The 21172-nt window shown below is 40.3% G+C and overlaps 1 protein-coding gene across 1 annotated transcript; it reads left to right on the plus strand.

Moving 5' to 3' along the window:
• Positions 1–1265: 1265 nt before the first annotated feature.
• On the plus strand, positions 1266–20942 carry LOC138606501 (protein-glutamine gamma-glutamyltransferase 6-like). The gene is made up of 15 exons (XM_069678969.1): positions 1266–1354; positions 6412–6579; positions 7405–7662; positions 8089–8207; positions 9675–9803; positions 9973–10150; positions 10658–10793; positions 11992–12101; positions 12601–12716; positions 12952–13078; positions 13171–13421; positions 15136–15310; positions 15411–15574; positions 19074–19207; positions 19635–20942. The coding sequence occupies exons 1-15, from the start codon at positions 1333–1335 to the stop codon at positions 19780–19782; spliced, it is 2235 nt and encodes a 744-aa protein (XP_069535070.1). The 5' UTR covers positions 1266–1332; the 3' UTR covers positions 19783–20942.
• The last annotated feature ends 230 nt before the right edge of the window (positions 20943–21172 follow it).

Below are 21172 nucleotides of genomic sequence, written 5' to 3' on the forward strand. Positions count from 1 at the left end.
GTTCCTGTGTCGGGAGGTTTTGGGTCCTGATGGAGCGCAGCCTCTTGCCTGAGTCTCAAAGAGACTGTGTCTGGGATGACAGGGGTCGGCCACAATCTTACCTGCACGCCTCAGGGTCCTGGAGGTGCACAGGTCCTCGAGAGATGCCAGATAACAGCCAATCCCCCTCTCTGCAGAGCGGATGATACGCTGCAGCCTGCACTTGTCCTTGGCAGTGGCTGCAGCGTAACAGACGGTGATGGAGGGAGCTGATTTTCAGCTCCCACTGGAGGTCCTGGCTGATGATGGTCCCCAGGAAGCGGGAAGACTCCACAGTGGAGTCACTGATGGTGATGGGGGCGGATGAGGCTGCTCTCTTCCTAAAAACCACAACCATCTCCACTGTCTCCAGAGCATTGAGCCCTTGGTTGTTCATCACACCTCCTTCATCCTGTTGTGTTTTTGATGTTTCGTAACGTCAGTCACTCCCTGTCACATCTGTACAGGGTCCAAGTTCCCTCATCCAAAAAGAGGCAGTTAAGTTCACTTACCTCTTGGGTCTAGGGCTTATTTTGCTTACCCTTTTTACACAATACATTCTGTTTGGCAACCATTCAATTACTTAACTTTCGTTATGTCGTGCCGAAACAGAAAAAAACAGTTCATAACATTTCTTACAAAAGAGAAAAGAAAACTGAAGTTCCAAAAGAGTGCATACTGAACAAGTAATAAGCAAAAACAAGACAAAAACAATCATATATTAGTTTTATATTTGTTTTTAAGTGTACTGAGTGAAGAACACATTTTTAATTCTATATCGGAGCTGTTCCACAGGTTTACCCCTTTGACAGATACACAATTCAGCTTTAAATTTGTCCTTGCCTGATACCTGTTCCCCTTAGTTCATACCGGCTATCCCTAATTTTAAACATCCAGTTACATAAGCAGCTCCATAATTAGAGCAGAGGGATTACCTGAACATACCACGCCTGCATCAGATGTTTACCGCCGAGTGTACCAAGTAGAAAACAGCAGACAGTATAATAAAATGCATTAATAAAACGGAGATACTGGTCAAAGACATCTGTAATAGGCTTATAAAAACAGTTCAACCTTAAGTATTTTTATTCCACTTGTTACATCACATTCAGCTTCTAAGCTACCATGAAATAGTTAACAGGACAGGTTGTAAGACATGTTTGAGGCTGATGTGAGATGGGGCTGGGCTAACTGCAGGCAGGTGTTTAAAAGTCACTCAGCTCTGACTTGTCACCGTGCTGCTGACACTTTGTTAGAGAGCATTGTTCTGTGTTAACGTCTGCTGACCTGTGAAGACAGAAAAGTCCAGCCAAGATGACAAAGGAGAAAAAATCCTGTAAGTACAACAGCTTTTCTTTACAATGTGTTTGAAGTGACTCTATCCTCATATGCCCTTCTGTTCGGGGTTGCCCAAACCTGTTTGCATGCAATGAAAACATGTTTGAACGCTGTGGATGGAACGACTCCAAAGCAGCAATTTCACACTGCGAGAGGTTGAACTTCATCTTTTTTGAGTCAGAACTTTAGTTTTATTAATTAAAGCTGCTATGACACTTTTTCAAACTACTAAATATCAAATAAACAATGTACTTGTTATGCAAAATTCTGACAAAATAAAATGAGTTAATTGCAAGAAGAGCCCACTGGCTCATTTGCCTAATTATGACCCTGGTGATTGTTCCTCAGTCTGAGTTTTGGAGGGGTGTATATGGAATTCAGTTACTGTATAAAAGATAGTAATAAAATACAATAAAATAATTTTAAAAAATAATTTTCCTTAATGGTCCAAAATTGTTTTTAGTTTTAGTATTAGATAAAAATGTCAGAAAAGTATTTAAACAACTTGATAACTGCAAATACAAATACAGTTTAAAGCTCCTGTGAGGAGTTTTTCGATGGTTATGAAACAGACTGAATTTAATTGTGATATCTCTATATGACCTAAAAAAGCAAACCGGACCATCAGCGACAAGATCGATTATTTCTATATAGTTATTTTTAATGCCTGAAACCGCTGGCGGGGGTATAGGTGTCAGACCAAGTGGTTAACTGCACGCTGCCTTTGTTGACATTTTCCAGGGCAATAATTTAAAGTGAGCGATACCTGTGACTGTTAAACAAGGCAGGATATTTATTTATTTATTATGTCTCAGAAACACCACTTAAAGGCGCTATATGTAACTTTCAGAAAATCCTTATTCCTAGCGACGCGGTCAGCCGTAGCGGTAACTGCAGTCAACCTTCTTGTGATCGCTCGCGTGGACACTTGCACGCATGAACGCACGCTCTGTTTACTTTTCACTGACGAGACGTGTTCATTGCATCATGTTGGCATCATGTTGTCCAAAATCAACACGGTTACCCAAGTTAGTATCATGTTAGCTGGTGAAGTTATTTGTCAAGCTAGACTGACAAAACTGACATACACACTCGGATAGTATTTTGCTTAGAGATAAAACGTATTTTTGTTTTTTATTCTTGTGTGTACTTTGTGTTGGTGTTGTTGTCAGTGCCGGTGCGCGGAAAAACCCCCGAGTGCTTTACAAAAAAATCAGCCCACAGGCTGTTAGAGGCAATGGAGGAAGTTGGGGAAGGTCTCAATTTATAAATAATATGAGAAATGTTGAGAATGCAAGGAAGATGCATATAGACACCTCCCACTCTGAGGGAAATATCTGGGTATGGAGCTGCTGAATTCCAAAAGTCCACCAGCAAGTTGCTCTGCCTGACATTTGGTGCTGAGCTTGCACAGCGTAGTAGCGTGGTAAAGCTTTCTGAAAACAGCTATGTAAAGGATGCTATGTAAACAGTGACAGGGAAGCAGAGCAGGGGAGTTGATGTCCGTTTACTGAAGCTTTATCAAAGCTTGTTTACTGAAAAGACCAAAGACAAAATGAAAATTCAAAACGTCGTCTTTTAAAGCGAAATTCTCCCGGATGTAACTGAGCTCAATCTACCATCAGAATTTGTAATCGAAACCCTCTTTTCACCACAATAGGGAGATTTATATATGTTTTTCTGTTTGCAAAAACACATTGCAGCTATATTTTTTAATTCTGAGTTGATCCACTTAGGACACATGTGCACTGGCATGGAAAACACCTCTTTAAATGTCAGGCTGTTTCTATGATCATGAGAATCCTGAGTGTTGCATCTTTGTCTGTCTCTGCAAAATGCTGTCTCACAGCGGGTCAGAGCTTTTCTATAACACGCTAACACTCTGAGGTGTTTAATCGAGTATAGCGAGTCATTTCACTGTAAACCAACAGGTCACATCAGGGTGCTTGATATTATTTGAAAATATTTGAACACACTGCACATTTGGCCTGGGGTGAGGGAGAGAACAGATCATGAATCCTTATGTAACTCTTAAGACACAAGGCTGCAGTTGCATTAAACCCCACACTAATAAAGTTATACAGAGTTACAGCTGTCTCTTTAACCCTGGGTTTAAATGCATTAGTATATCAACATATTACATTCTTATGTCATAATCCAGATTAGTGCCTAATGCGAAGAAAACAAGTTCATGTTTAAACAACAGAATACTAATGTTTTAACTCAGGAAGAGGTCAGAGATCAGTATTTGGAGGAATAACCTGGTTTTTAATTCTCTCATGCATCTCTGCATGCTCTCCACCAGTCTGTCACGGTGCTGTTGGGTGACGTTAGGCCTCTCCTGGAGCAGCTCTGCTTTGTTCGATGGCTTGTGATGGCCCATCTTCCTCTTGATCACATTCTGGAGGTTTTTAATGGGGTTCAGATCTGGATTGGGCTGGCCGTGACATGAAGAGAGAGATGCTGATTTAAGGAACATTTGGAGGGGTCTAAGAAAATGGAGAAATTCTCAGACTGCCCAGTTAGGGCCGCTGTCACCTCCCCGTGTGTGTGTGTAGCTAATTGTGTTGGAGTGTGTTTATGTCTGGGGAGTCGTGAGTCTTTAAAGTCCAGCTGACAGACATTTCGAGAGTATCGAGCTTCCGTATCGTGACGTATTTCCGAGTGAAACAGGACGGAGGCGGGACATATCATTAGAGGGATTTGATTTGATCGTTGAGAAGTGGGCGTAGACAGACGTTCTCCAGAGCGCAGTAGCTAGCTAACTGACCGAGCGTTCTTGGTGCTTTGCGGCTAAATGTTGCAGATTGATTGGTTGAAATTTTTTGGTGCTAACTTACATAAGCACACGTGAAATTTAGTTTTACCAGAAGAAAAAATGATCGGATTTTGATATAAGAATACGAAGAACCTTTTTGGCCTATATTGTCAAATAGATGCACAATATTACCGGGGATGTGATCTAAAAGGATTAAAATGACATTTTTCATTCACCTCGACTTTAAGGTTGGAAATCTCCTTCACCTGTGCTTACGGCTGGAGGAGAAAGGAGAGACGGCCAATCAGAGGAGAGCAGCAGCCGACCTCCCCTTTAAAAGAATGGCCAGCTCTTCATTCTGTGCACAGCATTTTGATCATAGACTGTATAAAGAGATGAACGACATGACAGCTTCATGAAAGTGAAGCCAAAACATTTCGGGCGCCCCCCGCTGACTGGCTGCAGTATAGGTCATAAAGCCCGCCTCCTCCATGATAACAGGTGGGACATGAGTCAAACTATAAAATCAAAATACATGCCAGATAACATAGTTTATGTCATTATAGCTAGTTATTATTATGCTGATTTACGTCCAAGTGTTCATTTTTCTGACAAGTTTATTTTTAATTAGTTATTTTATGCTGTCAAAAGGATGATTGACAGCTCTGTTGACAAAATTGGCTCCTGCAGCCAATCAGTTCCGGGTGAGCAGAGTAGAGGACGATCCGCGAGTGGAAACTTAACAAAAACAATCACTACAGTCATTGAAGTTTCCACACCTGTGAACGTTAACCTCAGACCAACACAGAGAAGCTATTCTGCTGTTAAACACGCCGGCGTGCGGGATCCTTGCTGTTTTTTCGGTAAGTTAAGTGTGTGTTTGGGTTAGCGGAAGTGGCTACCACCGCTTCACTCGCCGATCTCTACTGCGCAGACTCTGGCCCCAAGATGGCAGCGCCTATCACAGGGGCTATTTTGGCATCAATTACATACAATGGGAGCAGATGGAGACGCGTTGTCCATCTATATGTACAGTCATTGATTTTGATTGAGTCGGCTCTCCTCCGTGCCTCTCGTTCGTTTGTACTTTTGAAAACTGTGTATGTTCTGCCTGAACTAGTGTTGTGTTGAGGCACTTGTCCTGCTGTACCTGGATTGGGCCAGGGATTAGTTTAGTTTAGTTTAGTTTACATATCACATACACTCGTTAGGATTTCATTTGTTAGGCACTCTAGATGCAGGGGTGTTGTTGTTTTGTTTGATTAGTCTAGTAGTTAGTAGTTGTGTCTTTGAACATTTGACCGTACAACACAGTTATCCTCGCTGAAAGGGAACAAAAACATCAAAAAAGAAACAGAGAAAAGGCTAAAATACTCCATAGAGATAAAAGCAACTAAAAAGTCAGTTTAAAAAAGTGATTTTTCTCTGCAGGTTCCTAATGACAAACAGGACCTTTTATGTTACAGTCATTTAATCTGTTAGTATAAAAATTTAGATAAGGGCAGATTTAGAAAATTCGTCTTTCATTCATTCCTTTATCGTGCACACAGCTTGTGTTTGCATGAGACGGATTGATTTGCCTCTCGCAGCTTTATTGTGCAAATTATTGTCACAGTCAGGTCTGTGTTTGCGTGATGTGCCTGCATTCTGAGGCGAGTTACCAACCTGTTCCAGACGCCAATATGTCTTCTGTTTGGATCCTGTCATGTTGTGTCTTGCCCTTTCCACATCACAATACTGAACCACATACTGTAACTCTTCATCAGTGACATTTCACACGTCGCTGAGTGTGTTTACATATTTAACCTCCAGCACCACACCCTGATCTAGATTCCACCAGGACTGCTGAGCCAGTTTTCGGAGTTCGAGCCAGATCCATCCCCACCCTCAGCTCTGCAACAAGATATGACACAACGAAACTAGAGTTCACTTCAGTACGCAAGCCAAAAACTAGGCTACACATATACTTCAAACATAGCATATAACACAGCACAAGCTAAAAAATAAAGCACAAAATACTGCAGACCATAAAGCTGTAAGTTTAGACTTATCTTCCTTTTTTCTAAATTTAAAGTGTGACAAACAGAATTATTTTTCATGACTGTTATGTGCAACCATAAACATTACATAAACCATATTTGATCGCTTTGGACTCCTTTTACTACTTGTTGATTTGCTGTTTCTAAAAAGTTGATGGTTTAATCCCTTCAAATAAATTAGTAAAAACATTATTAAAATACCTCTTAATCTTTTTTAGTGACCACATGTGTCTTAATTGCTTCTGTCTTTAATTACAGTGTTTGAAGGAGTGGACCTTCAGTGTGAAACCAACAACACTGCTCACCGCACCCACGTAATCCGCGTGGATCAGCTGATTGTGAGGCGAGGTCAGCCCTTCACCCTGACCCTCAATCTGACCGAAGGTTTCAACGAGACCACCCCGCTCTTCATAAATATAGCCACAGGTCGGTGTTTCATTTTACTATTTGCTTCAATCATTTTTGGAAAAAAATGGTGATCAGTGCTGACAAATAAAGCCAACAAGCAGGCACTAAATATTTGTTGTTTTTTGACATTTTACTGAAACTTACAAAGTCCGCTGTCACTATTAATAGTGAATACAGTTCAACAACAGGCTCCCTCTACTGACTGTTGAATCAGGAATTGTTCTTCGGCACGAATTAATATTTTACATAAAAGTTGTCAGAAGCAAACATCCAAATGTAAAGAATACGAGATGGTGGGCAGAAGTACGTGTGATTAAACAGAAAATATAAAATCTGCACGTTAGAAAATACTCAGATGAACATTTGTTTTCTATTTTTTAGTTTTATTCACAAACTACAATTTTATCTGAAATTACAATAAACAATACACTTGAGTCCATAGACTGTATATAGGAAAGTAATCATAGCCACCGTGACGTCACCCCTTGGTTTTTGGACAGCTGTTTTCAACCCACAAGTTTAGCGTTATGGCCGCCATCTTTTTATTTGGAGCCACAATTGATCATATTTGGAAACAAGGGTGGAGCTAGAGAGGAGTGAAGGGGCTAGCAAATGCTAATTTAGCGGCTAATGCTACCTCAAGCTTAGTTAGCAAGATGCAAAAGTGCATCTGCAATGAATGGTTACTTTGATATATTTTGAGTTGCCAGGCTTTTAAAAAAAAAGCTTTCTCAAAATTGAGCAGCTGACTCCTCAAAGTGTCTTTCAGTAAGTCAGTGGAAACTAATGAATCATTGGAAACTGATAAATGGATGAATTGATGGACTGTGAGTGTCTCCACAGGAGGAGAGTTTGCCACACAAAGGCAGGGGACGTTGTGCTTACTCATGGTCCCAGATCTCGTGGCGCAATCACCAGAGGCGAAGGCGGTGTGGAAGGTTGAGCTTGATGTGAAGTCCTCCACACAAACAGGCAACCTGATCCTGACCTTCACCCCCCCGGCCGACGCCCCCATAGGACTGTATAAAATGGTTGCCAATTACAAGGATGAGAAAATGTTACTGGCAGAGCCGACGGTGCTCTTCAACCCCTGGTGTGCAGGTACGTCTGTCTGTCTATCTAACCTACCTGTCTGTCTGTCCATCTGTCTCAACTATCTAACCTACCTGTCTGTTTGTCAGTTTGTGTGTGCATCCATCTTTCTGTCTGTCCTTCTGTCTGTCTGTCTATCCTATCCATCTGTCTGTCATTATGTCTGTCTACCTGTTGTGTACCTGTCTGTCTGCCTATCTGTACTCTGTCTCACTGTGTGTTTGTCCCTCGTTCTGTCTCTCCATCTGACTTTCCATGTGTCTGTCTCTCTTTTTATCTGTCAATCTATGTCTTTGCTTGTACGTCTGTCTTTCCGTCCGTCTGTCTGTCTGCCTGTTACCTGCCTGGTTCTCCGTCTGCCCCTCTTTATGTCTGCCTGTCTATCTCTCTGCCTGTCTGTCTCTCTGTCTTCAATAACTCTCTGTCTGTCTGCAGAGGACTGGGTGTTTCTGGATGATGAGAAGAAGAGACAGGAGTACGTGATGAATGAACACGGACAAATATTCATAGGATCTGTGGACTTCATCTTCCCTGGAGACTGGGACTATGGACAGGTACTTCCTGTCTCTTTTACACTTTTACACACACACACACACACACACACACACACACGCACACACACACACACACACACTAATAAACTGGGCTCCCCATCTCAATGCACTGACAGTTTGACTGTCCAGTGAAAGGATTTTATGAAAGCAAAAACTGGTTATGAAGAAATAATTATACAAACAATAAAAAGCAGGCTTGAGCAAAGCTTTGAAATTGATTTGAACGCGATCCAAATTCCCTTTTTTAAATTCTCAGTAGTCAATTTAAAGTTTTTACAAAAATCAGATTTCTAAAAATTCAGGATTGTGCGTCTTTTGCACCCGCTAAACCTGCAAATGACACAAAAAGACTTATTCTTTAAGCACACGCAGAGGGCTGAATGCACCCCAAAGCATAGCACAGCGTCTCTGTGCTCCGGTGTTGTTTGCACGGATTTAAAAAAAAAACATTATGCAGACATTCGGAGTAAAATTGGCCTTTTTCTATGTAAATGAGCCTCGTGGCAAACAGCACAGCGCAGTTAGAGTGAAAATATTACCGTCTGCAGAGAGCTGGTGGTACCTGCAGCGCAGTATTATAAGGGCTGTCACGTTCTGAGTTTACACTGATCATGATGACAGTTCTACCTTTTATGTGACCAAAAACATTAAAATGTCTCTAAATACATTCTGTTAATATATTGTCATTATTATTATAATTGAGAAACCAATCAGTCCAGGGCTGTGCGAGGCTCAACCCCGGCACACGGGCACATTGTCCACATGTCTGGAGCTGTTACACCTGACGGGGATCATTACGGACGAGCTGCTGTTGTGCGCTCCTTTAAAAAATGAAGCTGCGTTACAGACAGTTAAACTAGTAAATACCTGCCGAGTCTGGACTTATAAACTGTTAAAGAGCTTGAATATCATCAGTGCAACCTGCTTTGTGAATCGGACCTTGAGACGGAGCAGATAGTGGGGATAAATGATGCGCAATTTGTGGTGCTATTAGCGACCGCAATTCATTTTTAGTGAATGAATTTGACCATACATATCTGGCCACCCAAATGTATTTTCTCATTGAGATCTCAATCAGTTTTAATAAACTGTTTTAGAACATGTTTTACTTCTAAATTTGTTAAAAACCTGTATACAGATTGGAAATACTTAAATTACTTAAACCCTGAGACAAGACAAGATCAGATACTTTGTACTGGTCCTCGATCAGGGGAAATTAATGTTACAATACACATTTAGTATTAAGTAGTGCTTTAATTCAGTTGGTTAAAAAAGATTTAATTCAAAGTTCAAATCTTCATGGCCATTATTTGCTTCATAAGAGTTTTAACTTATAATTGCCCAGTAAATAAAGTTATACACACACTGCCAGGAGCAGATGATGTCTCTTTTAAAGTTGATATTCCAACCTGCAGTTAAATTAAACAGTACTGACATAAATAAATGAAATCCCTGTCTCCTGTTCAGTTTGACGAGTCCATGGTGTCCATCTGCATGAAATTGTTGGACCTCAACCACAAACACGAGAAAGACCCCGCTGACGATGTTTCTGCTCGCTGTAACCCCATCTACGTCAGCCGCGTGGTCAGCGCCATGGTAGGATGCACTCTGTGTGTTTTCATGCCTCAGGCTTTTACAGCAGAGTCAAACCATTTCTGGGCCGATGTTGGCAAATTCAAAGTGCACAAAGTCTTTGTGCATGTAACCCTACTTGCAATAAACCCTATTCTGATTCTGATCTCCTTGTCTGCCTGATTTCTTCCAGGTCAACAGTAATGATGACCACGGTGTCGTGGAGGGACAGTGGGGAGCTCCATATGATGGCGGGAAAGCCCCCAGTCACTGGACCGGCAGCTTTCCCATCCTTAACCAGTGGCAAAAAAACGAATATCACCCAGTCAAGTACGGACAGTGCTGGGTGTATGCTGGAGTGATGTGTTCAGGTAACGTCTGACTCTGCAGGTGCTCACACCTGGAATAAAATCTGTAAAGATAAATATTCTTTCTTTACTTTACTCTGTAAGTCATCACAAACTAAACTTTCCAAACTTTAACTTCCGGATCCGGATTATTCTCATCAGGTTGATCTAATCCAGTTTTACTTTGAAAAACCAGGACAAGAGTAGCTGATCCCAGATTTCCAAATCCAGATCATTCGTCATGTACTGCATGTAATACACTCACTATCGATAAGTTCCTCATACATTCCCAATCCAAAAATCCAAATCATGCCTTAAAAGTGTCCTGTTATCTTTCTCTGCCATTCTTGTGCTCATAGCTCGTTAGCTTTAGCTTGTGGAAGACTCAACAAATATAACAAAAACTAGAATATCTGCAATAACCATGGTGCCTTGGTTTTGTGAAAGAAGAAGAATGGCCTCGTCGTCCCGACTCCATAATACTTCTAAATTGTTATCTGATTTACTCAAATCTTTGTGTTTGATTCACAGTGATGCGGCTGCTGGGAATCCCCTGCCGTACAGTCACCAACTTCTCATCAGCCCATGATACTGATGAAAATCTGACCATCGACAGATTCCACTCTGAAGATGGATTAGATATGGAATTCGCCATGGACAGTATTTGGTGAGAGAACAGTTTTTTTTCTGTCCTTGCTGTCCAATGTGGAGGAGAGTTTTAACGGTGCTTTGAAAGCTATTTTCGAGGGTTATGTGCAGAAAGTAAATGTTTTATAGAGTGTAATATTTCAAGTTTTTTAATATGACAATTGGTTTCTTAATGTCTTGCACTGTGCGGCTTCACAAACTTTTACAGCACTCTGACATGTGGTATAAAAGGAACAATACGCCCTCGGAAAAAGCGGCTGTTAGTCAAAGCTGGTGTTCTCTGTAATCAATAGAAGCAATTATATTTGAAATTGGCGCCATAGCTGTGGAGAAAGTTGTAAAAACAGCTTGTGGTTTCGCCCATTCTACATTCCTACAACACCCAGTGTGCATTGCGCCCCACAGCGTCCTCCAAAGGCACAGAGCGAAATTGCTTTTTTTCCTACAATATTGGCATTATCTTAGCAAAAGCCAAAAAAATAAACTGAAAAACAAAGAAAACAAATGTATTTAACATATATATATACATGTATATATTTTATTTTTTAATTACATTTGGAGTTTGCAGTTATCAGGTGGAAAAAAACTACAAGTTTTGTGTGAACCATGGACTGTAGATAAGAACAGGAAGAAGCCTCTTTGTTTCAAAAGTGAATCCAAGGTGGAAGTGTCCTAAACCTGCATTCTTTCTAATTGCCAGCAGGGGGCAAAAAGGAAATCTGATAGCATAGAAGTCTATGAGTAAATGAGTCTCCTTTCACCTCAGTTTACTAATGAGTTTATGATCTCAATCTCTAGTTTCAATTCTACTTCAATACAGCATGTTTTCCTTTTAAAATGATGCTCCTATTTGGAGTAAGATAGACGATGAAGCAGGTTATGCTTCAGGGCGATTGACAACCCGTTACCATAGTGACCCAATAAAAGTCTAGTTCAGTTTTACTAAAAGTCACTCAGCGTAATAGGCTGTGTATTTCCTTAAGTTCATCATGTTAAAAGCCTGTTTAGCCAAATAAGCATCCAAATCCAAGTTACTGTGAATTATAGACGCACCTTTTTAACTAAGCTAGCGCTAAAGTTAGCCGATAACATAGCCTTTGCTAACCCCAAACTCCCCCCGTTAACAAATGTTTAGCTAGATAACTGATTTTTAACTATGCGACTGTTTTATAGTGTCTTAAAAAATGAGCACAGAATATTCTGCTGTTGTGTTTCAGGAACTTCCACGTGTGGACGGAGGGGTGGATGAGGCGGCCGGACCTGTCAGAGGACAGCAGATATGACGGCTGGCAAGTTCTGGATCCAACACCACAGGAGACGAGCGATGGTACAGACTCAACTGGGACACATTCTTCTGCTCGCTCTGATGACCTTGTTTCCTGCCATACTTGTCCATGCTGACCTCTTCATCTCTGACATTTTTTTTAAAGTGTTACTAAATAATTCTAATGCAAAATTTAGGAAAAGAAAAAATACACTTTTACTTTCCGAATTCTTTGTTGATGATTATTATAACCTGTAACCTAAATACTAATATAAACCAATCACCTCCCTTAAAAGTATGAATGGTAGTTATGCAATGAAATAATTACTTTGAGGTGGAGTCAGGACATGTGAACCGCCTCCTGACTTTTCATTTCTGGTTCATATTTCTTCCTGGAGTTGCATCAGAATTGGTCAAACCAGAAACCAGCAGAAAGAACAAATTGTCTCACTGCAGATTTACTTGATGTATGAGACTGGATGTGTTGTTTAGCCCTCATGTTTTCATTTCAGCAGTTTGTTGTTTAATTTCATTCATTCAGGTGTCTCTTTCCCTCATGTAGGTATTTACTGCTGCGGTCCAGCTGCGAAAGAAGCCATCCTGAAGGGAGACACTGACCTTAAATATGACGTCCCGTTCGTCTATGCTGAGGTCAACGCTGACTGTGTCGACTGGCTGGTCAGTGAGCAGAGCTTGAGCTCTTAACATCATAAACACATTTGTTAAACACCACGCCCTTTAGTTAAAATAGTAGATAAATAAAAAGAGAAACAATCAGAAATAGAAGAAAATTAGACGGTGAGCAGCAGCTGAAGGTAACTTTGACAAACTAGAGGGCTGATGGTATGATTTTGATTTTTTTAATGAATTGCTTCTTGTTGTTTCTATTGTCTGTGTTTGTGTGTCCTATCAGGTCAGAGCTGACGGTTCACTCGAGAAGATAGAGGCTGATCCCAAAAAAGTGGGTCAGTGTATCTCTACAAAGGCAGTCGGCAGCGATGAAAGGGAGGACCTCACCGACGAGTACAAATACAAAGAAGGTGGGTTCAACAGACAAACAGATAACACAAACTTCAGCTTGTTGTTGTACAACAGTAGGTTTGAAAAAACAACTAAATTATTTCCCCTACAGGAACAAAGAAAGAGAGGTTTGTCTTCATGAGAGCCTGCATCACACACTACAACCACCTGATGAAGCAGAACAAAGTGTTTGAAGCACATCTTCTGGAAGAGACCGCGGCCGGGAATTTGACCATCATTGAGACAGAAAGTGAGCCAAGTTCTTTGAACGAGGCTTCGGTTGAGCTGCCGAACGGGACCACAGAAGAGACGGATGCAGAAACCCTCCCTCCACCGCCAAAAGTGACCATGCGATTTGAAGAGGTAGGTCAAAGAAAATACAGTCCGTAAAATTTCTCATTAAAGCTATTAAACGAAGGTTTTGTTTCTTATCTCAGGATGTTTCAATACCTGAATTTACAAATATGCTGAGACAGATCTGATACCAGTGTGATAATCTGAATTTAAATGAAACCACTGTATACTAGCACTCACCCTGTATGAATGTGATAGGACTGTATGAATACTTGATTGAACCACTGAGACAGCATTTTGCCACCATGTTGGTTTTCTTGAGCCAGAAGTGACCAGATTTGGGCGAGGAGTGAGGGGTTAGCAAACGCTAAATTATCGAAGCTAAACAATATCTGCCTGCAGCTAAGTTGGTGAATAAGCTGGTCAACCATTGTGTTCCAACAAAACCAGATCCTGTGAGTGGTACCACCTGACAGGAGCGGTTTATTTATCTGACTAAACAAGAGCGCTTGTAAAACGTAGCATCTCCATGGAGACCCCGAGTAACTTAAAATAATAATCACCAAGGCCTGACGGGTTCTCTTCAGGAAAAAGCCAACAACAATTATGACTCCCATGTAACCGTGGGACCACATTATGGGATGTGTCATTTTGTTTGATATTCTCTTAAACAACTTCCCAAAAGGCACAAAAACCCATTGACAGGTTAAGTTCAGTGACTGAATTAGCTGAGGTGACACCTAACAGACAGCTAGCAGCTCACACCTGTCACCTTAAAGAGGCCACGCTCCTAATTATGCATCACTTTCAGCCTACATATAGTTAATAATTATAATATATCAGTCGTATATATTCACCCCCTGTGCAGTTTAATTTACGAGCTATGTAGACCCAAACTGTGTTTTGTACCAGGCTGTAAACATGTTTATTTCTGCTGTAAAGTTGGACATTTTAACACGGGGCTCTATGGGGACTGACTCACCGCTGGAGACAGCCTCAAGTGGACAAGAGAGGAACTGCAGTTTTTGCCACTTCCACTTTGGATTCATGTCTCAGGCCCCGAGTTTGCCACTGGCTAAAACCTTGGCTTCAAAGCACACCTGACAAAGAATATATAAAACCTTGCAGGTTGGGATCTCGGTCATGAGATCTATTTAAGAACTAAATGTTACACTCTGCAACTCTGTTTGTGGTGACACACCCTAACAAGGAATGCTTGTGCTTGGTGGTGTGGCAGAATTCTGGCACTGGTGTAAACAGATCTACTATCTCACGGTCTTAACGAGTTAAGTTTGATTTTGTAATTTGTTATTAAATAGAACTTCTTCGGAACTGACCACAAGCGTTGTAATTTTGGATTAGATATGATTGCACATTGACAGGTACCTGTTCAAACTTGTTGAACCTCCAGGGTTACCGCACTGTTTTATTAAATGTTGTGTGTTATCAGATCACCTTTCTCTCTGTTTAATGATGTTAAGGTAAAATAAGTGATAATCTTTAATAATTTTATACGACTGATTTTCAAGACTTAAAATGCAACCTTTCACCTCTTTTGATTTGAACAAGTGTCCTTGTTGGAGCCCATTTCCCATTTTTGCCCCTGTCACTGCTCAGGACTAACGTAGACGAAGCAGATTGCCATTACCAACATTGTCCACCAACTCTTTACTACTTTACTTGTACAGATGTCTCTCACAAGCTGCGGTTTCAAAGAATAATTCCTTATAGGATGTGTTACTTATATAAAATCCTTCTGTGCCTTTTTCCCTCCCTGTGTCAGGTGTCCAAGCCTGAGAACGGTCAGGATGTGAGCCTGAACCTGGTGCTGAGCAGTGAGAGCACTGCTGACAGGCCGCTGTCCATCAGCATCTGCGTTCAGGCCATGAAGTACAACGGAAAACTCGGTGAGACCATCAAGACTGAGAAGAAGAAGGAAACACTGCTGCCTGAGAAAGGTGAGGCTTCCTCTGTGGAGAGACGGATATCTTCAATGGTACTGAATGTTTTGTGGTTAAATTTTGGTTAACTGGATTTAAATCTCTCTGATTCTTGAAGAGCTGTCCATCCCGATCCTGGTCCCGTTCTCAGTCTATCGTGAACCCATGTTGGACTTTGACAGCATGAGGGTTTCAGCAGTGGTTAAGGACATAGAAAACTCAGATCACCCATACCTGGCTGAGGACGATGTTGTGCTGCTTGACCCGCCAATCACAATCACTGTAAGTAAAATAACATCTGTCTCTCTGTCTCTAAATTCCCGTTATCCAGCTTTGTTCAAGTGTCTTGCACAGAAATTGACAGCTGTTGCTATGTCTTCTCATTATCATGTTGAAGTGTAAGGTAAAAACTTTTTTATTTTTTTGGGTGTGTACAATATTTCAATTTATTTTCATTTGAAACACATTGAAAATACACAAATATAGCCAACCATCTGTTTTCAACATGTCGACTTAGACATCCTGCTAGCCACAGGTGCAGTAGGAAGCCTTTTTAAGTCTCCACTTGACAACCAGATAGTACCACAGTCTGGGTAAAATACCGTAACACAATAAAATACTAAAAGTATCAAACGTGCGTCTTATACTACTCAGAAAGAACGCATTTTGCAGGCTGTAAAACAGAGCAGCTCCCTGCGCCCCCAGCTGCTAAAACGCCTTCTGTCTGATCGGGCCCTTACTCTGTGTTGCTAAATAATAGTTCAAAAGTGTCATTTTTACTACAAAACAAACTAGGGATAGACCGATTATCGGCATTTTGACGCATATCAGCATCGGCCTTTTTTTTTCTTTTTTTTGTTTCTTTCAAATTTTTTTTTTTTTAATCCGAGGGCCGATAAGAGATCAATTTAAAACTGGGTTATTTTGGCTCTGATGCATATGCTTAAAGGCCATTTAACAAAGTTAAGTGTTGGAGTTTGTATTATTCAAAATTTTGACGCCAATATTTTCACTTTTACTGCAAATGAATATCGGCTTCAAATATCGGTTATCGGCCTCCTTGACTACTAATAATCGGAATCGGTAATGGCCCTGAAAAAACCATATCATATATCGGTCTATCTCTAAAACAAACCTTTTGAAAGTTTGTCTCTGCTTGTACACAGACCTACAAAAGCATAAAGTCGGACTTTTTACACACGTTTACAGGCTAAATCTGTATGTCTGGCTGTATTTACAGATGTAATTGCTTGCAAAGATTTTTTGCACTCTAGCTTCAGCCTTCCTCTCCTTTTATTCCGAAAGTCATAGAGAAAGCAAGGTCTGTAAATGTAATTAGGGCGGAAGTAAATGAACCCTGTTAAAGAATAACCACCTATATATGGTTCTACAAGAAAATCAAAGGCGCCCAACAAGGCAGGGATCATTTCATGGGTCTACACACCCCTGGATGGTTGGTTTGGTTGCAAAACTATTGTATTTCCTAGTGTAAGGGGGACCTTGGACCTGCTGGTGGCACTACATTAAAGCTGTTTTTTTCTTTACAGTCTTGAGGAAATAAGGATCACGCAAATTCACACAAATTTAACCAATCCCTGCACATTTTGGTGACCTTAGCCAATCACCGCGACTTGTACAACCTTTTTTGCCCCATGTGTCGTCTATACTTCACCAAACTCACTTCTTTAATATTCTAAATATTCATCCCCTTAGGTTAAAGAGTGTTGTTACTATGTCTTTCATATCTTTGGTCAAGGATCACCAAAGCTGTGGTAAAATGTGTATGAAGTTTCATGGCAGTTCATCCAATATTTGTCAAGTTAATTCACTGAAAGCCAAAAATGTCAACCTGCTGGTGGTGCTAAAGTCATGACATCAGTAGCTTATAATCTCTGGGAACCGGGAAAGTCTCTACAAACTTATATGGCAATTACATCAAGTTATTGAGATATTTTAGTGTGGACAAAGCAACATTGTCACACATTGAACCATGGCTAGTTGGAAGAAACAAGCCGGCACCCGCGTTGGTTTCACAGTATATCCACTTTCCCACCGCTGCGTGCAAAAAGAGCATCTCCAAACAATCCTGTGTATAATTAGAACATTTTTAAGGTGGTTTTGTGATTGCTTCTTTGATTGATATCAGTGTCTGTTTTGCCTGCAAGCTACAAGCTGTCATCATTGATGAATATTTTTGGCCACTGATATTTTATTGTGAAAGAGAAATGTGTTCAGTCCTGCAGGAAACAAATCTGTGTGCCAACGCGAGTTTATTCACACACACAAATTAAGAAGAATTTACCTGCCAGAAATGTCTGCCCTTCAGCAGCCAGAGCTCGGTGAAGTTCAGTCGCAAGAAGTATTTCATGTAGTTTCATTTTCAAACTACCATGTTTCAATTGAACGTGTATATCGTACCCGCAACACAGAGGTCTTGAGAAAGTCAGGCGACATAGAATGAGCCAGAAAGTTTACTGGCTTGGCGGTGGGTGGTGAGTCAAAAAAACCCAGAAATAGCACCGAGGACACCAAGGAGTCCAGCTCCTGCGAGACCAAAGGTCAAAGTTGAATTATTATACTGACATAATATATTCCTTTTTTTGTCTTGTTGCATTATGTTTTAACCGAAACACTTATCTTCTTATATAAACCTAGCCAAATAGTTTTATTGCCAAAGCATAATGAAACTTTTTCTTAAACAGTTTTTTTAATAAGCCACCAAAAGTACTTTGCATAGGAAAAGATCATACTTTGGCTTTAAATTCTTCAGCATCTACTTTTAGTTTCTGGACACAAGCAGCATTTTCCCTTATTAAGGCAAAAGATAATTGGGACAGAAAGCTTCAAAGGCTACTACGAACATCATTCGTGCCACCAACACGTAATGCAATCGTGCTGTCACAAAAGTCACTAAAGTGTTGCAGGCTTGAAATATACTTCAACTTGAAAAAATGAGAAATATGTGTCTTTGCACACAATTGTATATATTATAGTTTTCTTTAAGAGTTCACAAACAGGTTGTTAGCAATATTCTTCTGTTGATAGTCCTGGCATAAGAAGAAATAACTTTTCATAAGCATGTTAAAGTGGTAATCTCGAAGATCTCAGTTTCGTTCTCTTTGGCGGCACCTTATGGCGATAAACGGTAATTGCGGGAGCACACTTCCCAGATATCCAGACAGTGTTGCATGTGTGACATGCACGGTTGGCTCTGGTTGTTGCCCTCTTGGCTGACTGTCGCTTTCCTTTTTAGACTGTTTGCCTTCATCTGAGCTTCAAATTTATTTATTTTTCTTTGGATTTTCACTTATTTTTGAAGTTGTATCTGTAGTCATTCTTCTTTTCTTTGCAAGTTTTGCAAGTAAACAGTAATCTACTATAGCTGAACAAACAGAGACTGGAAAAAAATGCCGCTTAACATTGCGTTAGCTCCGCCTACCCTCTGGCAGACCAACCACTGCTGGGTGATGGGAAACACAGGCAACCAGTCCATAACACTGCTAATGCAAAGGCTTTCATCAGTGGGCCGTTGGCTCAGTCACCATTGTGTTACCTCACAACTGTCCTGATTCAAGGATTCAAGGAAGTTTATCGTCATTCAACATCTGAGTGCATGAAAGAGAACAAAATTACATACCCAGGTTCCGGTTAAAAAGAAAGCAAAACACAACAAAGATGAAACTATAGAATCTGGGTAGAAAAAAAAGTATAAACTGTAAGCAGTTAAAAACAGAATTTATAGAGTGTATTTAAACAATCTGCTAAATTTTGTTTGTTTCAGATAAGCGGTGACGTCCGACTGAACATTCCTACAGAAGCCGAGGTTCTTTTCAGGAACCCTGTGAATGAGACCCTGAAAGACTGCTCTCTGACCGTCTCTGGAAGCGGCCTCTGGAGAGACGAGCATGAATTCAAGTGAGTGTGTGTGTGTGTGTGCGTGTGCATGCTTGTTCAACCTCTTGGCAAAAGAACTGAAAACTATTTTTGTACGATTACTTTCCTTTCCTTAAGAATATTAGCTTTACTTCCTCATTTCCCCTGTAAAGCAAACAGAAGTGAAGGTAGGAAGTGAAGGTAGGTGTCTAACCTTTTCACCATAAACTTATCTACAACATTGTATGAAAACATAGTCACAACATGTCAACAAAACTTAAAAGAACACAGAAACTTAAAATGCTTATCCGACTCCTTCAAAATAAAAGTCTGTGCTGCAATCCATATAAAACTCTTTCAAAATGTAAACTGCCCTGTGACATTTTACAGCACAAGACAGACCAATTTAAAGTGTGTCCATAATCTAGACAGCACCTGTTTTACCCACTTTGCTCTGTGTTACCCTCAGGCTTGGAGACATGCTACCATCCACACAATTTCGCGTCAAGTTACCTTTCCATCCCTACAAGGTCGGACAGAAGACTGCCATGGTAGACTTCGACAGCTCCGTCTTCAGAGACATCAAAGCCAGCTGCACCGTCACCGTCAAGAAGTAAATGCACGGTATCGCTGAGTAAGAGTCACGTTGGTTAACTCAGAATCAAAGTGTCAGATTCAAAACGATCTCAGACACATGCATTTAAAACTTTCACAGCTAAACATGCTTGAAGAAATCTTTGCTGGCTTCAGATATCACCCTTTCCAGGATCTAACATTTCATTAAGTCTTTGGTGTGTTATACTTTTGGTCTAGTTCAGAGTTTTTTTTATACTCTCAGGGATTTTCAAAATAAAGGTATGAAAAAAAATGGTGATCCTGTTTATAAATGTGACCACGTTTTTCTCTCCACTGTTCAAAATGTAACTTTCCTAACTTGCTAATGCACAATATGCAATTAGGTTTGTAGCTAGCTTGTGTTTAGTTACTCGTTATCACGGGAAAGTAAATATAATGTGTGGATGTATGTCCACTTAAGGTTTCCTGTGTAAAAGTGTGGACTGGACGGCCAAATTGAAAGCTTCACCAACGCAAACATAACGCCAGAATGTTACAAACGTGTTAACAGTTGGATTTTAAACCATTTATTCACATTTTAAAAAATGAGCTAATGAACCTTTATGTGTAAAGTATGATTGTATAAATCCACTTCCTGGAAATTCTTGTTATTTGAGTCTGGAAAGGTCTGGAAATGTAAAAAGGAAAATGTGTAGGAAACCTGTTTTATGCATCTTTTGTAAAATATGTGATAAACCAATATTAACCTGCAGAACTGTTAGCGGGAAATCATGTTGAATTAAAGGTTTACATGACAGAAGAATGCAGATAAAGCTGGTGCACAGACCATCAACTGCTACAATTAAATAAATCCATTAGGCCTCTTTACATGCTTCTTTCAGCTCGTGTAGGGAGCAGAAAAACACTCAGGTCAACACATATCTCATCTCTCCAACATGTTCTTAACATAAAACACAACCCTGTGACTTATTTTTAAAGTGCATAAAGTTTGTACTCTTCTATAAAAACTGTGACATAAGTAGAATTCCCTGCTTCTGCGTAGCTTCAGCCTTTGACGCTTTGATGAGCTGGTGTGAAAGTGTCTCCTGGTGGCTACAAAAATAAGAGACCAAACGCTGTGCGAGCTTTTCTGTATCTCTATTTGCACTGTTTTGTTGAATATGTCAACAATGAGCATAAATAAAGTGTTTATTGAAATCCATGTTCCGGTTGTTTCTTTGATTGTGATGCTTCAGATCTTTTAAGCATTTGTCATTAAAACAAACGTTTTATTTTTTTCCATCCAAAGACAGAGCTGCAAACATAAATCTGAGGGTCCGTGCGATTGATTAAAGAGATAAAATATAACTATAACTAACTATTTTTGTGTGGACTTTTCTTACAAAATATTTTAAATTTATACTTTAGCAGACTTTTACCAAAGAAATAAAA

This window comes from Semicossyphus pulcher, unplaced genomic scaffold (genome assembly GCF_022749685.1).
Source record: "Semicossyphus pulcher isolate SPU_LCO1_2020_fin unplaced genomic scaffold, fSemPul1.0.p SCAF_3, whole genome shotgun sequence".
Lineage (NCBI taxonomy): Eukaryota > Metazoa > Chordata > Actinopteri > Labriformes > Labridae > Semicossyphus > Semicossyphus pulcher.